Source organism: Topomyia yanbarensis, unplaced genomic scaffold, assembly GCF_030247195.1.
Source record: "Topomyia yanbarensis strain Yona2022 unplaced genomic scaffold, ASM3024719v1 HiC_scaffold_170, whole genome shotgun sequence".
In the NCBI taxonomy this organism is placed as follows: domain Eukaryota; kingdom Metazoa; phylum Arthropoda; class Insecta; order Diptera; family Culicidae; genus Topomyia; species Topomyia yanbarensis.
Window position 1 is genome coordinate 71,752 of NW_026683350.1, and position 4,249 is coordinate 76,000.

Genomic DNA, 4,249 nt, shown 5'->3' on the forward strand with positions numbered 1-4,249 from the left:
GGTTTATTGTGAAAGAGAAGAGCGGTGGTTCGCTTGAAAAGTGCAAAGAGCGTTTTTTCTTCTTCTCTTCATTTGCTCTGAGGTGCAGTACATCCCTGGTGGAGGATGATGACTCACATGCTGGACCAAAGGAAACGGAGCCGCGGAACAATATGGAGCATACTCCCGAGCACTTACAAAGGAGTGAACCAATATACGTCCAGATTGGCGCTACTATTGCTATCTAATAGGCACCGTGTTATAACGTCCGAAGGGTGGTACGTCATCACGTCCGGGACATTATGACGCACAGGAGTGCGTCATAACATCTGAAACCAAAAATGCGTCAACAGATCCGAAATCATACTTGTGTCATAACGCAGTGTCTAGGACAGGAGCGGATCCAGAAAAAAATTTCGGAAGGAGTCCAAAATTTCGACTTTGAAATGTTTATTGTACAATACGTAATATGTAATGCCCTCATTTAATTAAAGTTGGTTTTGGTAATCGAATCTGGTTTGGAATGATTTTTAAACTTAGAAGAATTTAGAGAATTTAAAATAGAAAATATTTTAAAATTTTTCAAGAAGTTTAAAAAATTTCGGAGTGGGTCCGGACCCCCAAGACCCTCCCTCTGGATCCGCCACTGGTTTCGGATATAGACTGCGACATAGGATCCGATATCAAATGAGCGTCATAACGTCCGGGACATTATGACGTATAAGGGGTGCGTCATAAGATCCGAAAATAAATGTGTGTCATAATGTCCGGGACATTATGACGCACATCTTCATCTTATAAGAACTAAGAAGGAATTCACAAGGTATCAAGGTTCCACCCTGTTGACTGAAACCAAACGTATGAATTTCCCAATTTCCGACTGCAAAACTACATCGATCATTTCCACCTGATCGTTAAACTGGTTCACTGCTGGTACCAACAAGTTACCGTCGGTGTATGTATAATATATGTATTATTGCCTAGGCCAAGCCACCTCGCCGTAACACGCTGCTGCCAGGATCTGGGTCAGTCGATCGAGACTTTCGCTTTTTCCTCTCTTCCATCAAAACAGGCGCGAGCTGTAAATCTTGAACTGTCCCAATGCACTAGGTAACTATACCTATGCTGCAGCTAGTTTGTTGTTATTGCTGTTGATATTGTTGCTACTTTTGTTTTTATTGATTCGATGTGGCGCAATCCTTGCGCAACCTCCCACCGGGCGGCGATGTCTCACGTTTAGAAGAGCTGTGTAATGTTGCATTTTATTTTCGATACGATTAAACCGCAATGCACCCGATCACGTGTGTGTGTATGTCGGACGACTTTTGGATTATATACCTAAAGTAAGACGGTTTGTGGGGGTCGGGTGCTCGGATGATGTGAAATTAAATCATACCAGCTGTGACTGTTCGCACCCTAGCAAAAGGATGGCACCTTTCGGCGATTATGCGCTTGGCGTTATGCTTCGGTGCAGCAACGCAGCGGCGCAAGAGTGGGTGTGCAACTGGCCGCACTCTGGCGGAACATTTGATGAGCAGCAGTAGTGATTGTGGCGATCATGTTTCCCTCTTTTTTATTTGATTTTTTTTTTCATATAATGTCCAGTTTGGGTAAACGCGCGTCCGCACATTTATAATCTGTACCGCGGTGCGGATGTGTTGCTAGTTGTTGAAATTGGTTTGCTTTATTAACTAGTTTTATTTTTTGTAACAGCTTGACGCTTGAGGCTACATACACCAGAAGTGGCCGGGACACCCAAACAATGTACGGAGTCATACTTGGCTGATTGATGTTAGTCGCTGTTGTTTTGATAAGTGAAATCCACTATGTTTAGTGTTGCTTATTCGGTATACAAACTGTTAGTTAGATTGCATCGGAAGCGAATTGGACCTTGCTTGGTTGGTTGTAAAAGTTTGGCCACACTTGGCAGCTCACGGATGTTTCTTCAAAACCGGACAGATGCGCGAACTACAACAGAGGTATACGATTTTTGGTATATTTTTTTAATCAGTATTTTCAACGTTTTTCCACTCTCTTCGGTCGATTGGTACAATATAATAATAATGGTGAAACAAATAACAATTCAGTTTCTTTCGCTCAGTTTTTGTTGGCTGCTTTAAGTATGGTTAGGAAAATTAATCGAAAACGAGCTGACTTTCCTTCGAAACGGAAAGTCACTCTTCGTTTGTAGTCGAACTTTTCCGATTACTTGGGACGACGGACTTTGCTTTTTGCGGGGTGAGTATTTGTAGTCTGTTTAGCTTCTACACGTAAAACAAATGGTAACTTAGTCAATATCACGAACGTTAACGTATGATGATTGGATTGAAAATCAGGTAATTCTTGTCTGGTACAAATGAGAGAGATTAGTTTCTTTGGATGGGTTAGTTGTATGTTGGCGTGAGATAACAGGAACGAGGAAACTACTATTAATACGGGATGAGTGAGAGGAGGAGAGGAGAGGAGGGGTTTATCACAATTTTCGCTTATTCATGGTGTTCGTGGTGGAAATCATGGCCATCGTGATCTTCGAAGTGGTGGATTTCTTCGTGGTGATGTTCCTCATGCACTGGAACATGGACTGGGACCTTAACTGGGTATGGGACGTGTTTCTCGACTTCGACTGGAATATGTTTCTCGATGGTGTATGGGATTGGGCGGTCAACTGGGACCTTAACCGGGTAAGGTATGTTCTTGTACACTGGGTATGGCACGTGCTTCTCTACTGGGTACGGGGCGGGCACGGGTACCTTGACTGGGACTGGCACTGGTTTTTCCACGTGCACTGGGACTGGACGGTCATATGGGACATGGACTGGGTATGGGACCTTCTTGTATACTGGGTACGGGACTGGTTTTTCAACCGGGACCGGTACTGGTTTGTGCACGTGAACTGGAACTGGGCGATCGACTGGAACATGGACTGGGTAGTGGACAATTTTTTCGACTGGGTATGGCTTCTCGACATGAACTGGGACCTTGACCGGCACAAGAACCTTCTTCTCAACTGGGTATGGAGCTGGGACATGGACCTTAACTGGAACTGGAACCTTTTTCTCTACTGGGTATGGAGCTGGCACGTACACCTTGACTGGGACTGGGTTGTCAACCGGAACATGGACTGGGTATGGCACCTTCTTCTCAACAGGGTACGGGGCTGGGACATGCACTGGAACCTTGACGATTTCCTTGACTGGGTAATGGACGGTCTTGTACACGGGGTATGGTTTTGGCACTCCGACCTTCACTGGGTACGGAATGTGTTTCTCGACGGGGTATGGGATGTGCTTCTCCACTGGGTACGGCACGGCAACCTTCTTGACCACAGTCAAAGTTTTCTCGTGATGAGGATGGAAATCAACATGTTCGTGATGATGTCCCTCGTATTCGTGGAAATCGTGTCCACCGAAGTCATGATCGAACAGTCCACGTTTGTCCTGTTTCTTCTCAGCCTGTTCGACTGGCTTAGCTTCTTCGGCCTTCTTTTCTTCGGCCGATATACTGCAAACCAGCAGTGTTGCTATACCTATTAACACCTGTAATGAAAACAAACAAGATATGTTAATCCACACATTGTTTTCCAGTAACAACTGCACGGAAAGGGAAACGTTTGAAGGTTTTCGCTATAAACCACCAAAGACCCCAACTATCGATCTCGATTATCTCCAACAGATTACTATTTGTTCACGTTTCAACCCGAAAGCGAAAGTCCATTTTTTTCACGCTCAGCTTTACCGGATCAACTCGACACACTGATTTCCTCACAAAGTAAGCTGTCACCGAACAAGTTCCACTGCACCAACAGGTTGCATTAATATGCTAATCTGTTCCATTCAGTCCATATGTGCAACCGTTGCCCAATAACAAGTCCTTTCCACACACTCAAACAAGCACTCTTGCATCATTCAATTAAATTTTCCAGTCACACATTCACAAACTTGATTTCACTTTCAGATTGCCATCTCGGCACGTCAAACGGTAGTCTATTTTTTTGCAGGAAATTGCAGAACACTAGCAGAACACTATTTAATCGCTGCCGGAGAATAAACGGTCCTCACGTACCAATAATTTCATTGTGATGCTCCTACGATGCTGGTGCGGTGATGGTGGTGGTGGGTTAAAGACCGAACTGAAGTCCAACTGGGTACTGGATGGTGTTCGGTAGCGCGCCAGGGTCTTTTATACAAAATGCTTTTGCCCCTGTAGATTTTCCCCCTTCGGTCGGTTCGTAGCGCGGCGAGGTCTCCGCAGTCGATCGGTTCTTGCAAAA

The 4,249-nt window shown here is 44.8% G+C and overlaps 1 protein-coding gene across 1 annotated transcript; it reads right to left on the reverse strand.

The window, feature by feature from the left end:
* Window positions 1-1,961: 1,961 nt before the first annotated feature.
* On the reverse strand, window positions 1,962-4,125 carry LOC131694854 (skin secretory protein xP2-like). Its single transcript, XM_058983362.1, has 2 exons — window positions 4,042-4,125; window positions 1,962-3,515 (listed from the first exon to the last, which is right to left on the reverse strand). Exons 1-2 carry the CDS (start codon window positions 4,051-4,053, stop codon window positions 2,466-2,468), a joined length of 1,062 nt encoding a protein of 353 aa, XP_058839345.1. The 5' UTR covers window positions 4,054-4,125; the 3' UTR covers window positions 1,962-2,465.
* Between the last annotated feature and the right edge of the window lie 124 nt (window positions 4,126-4,249).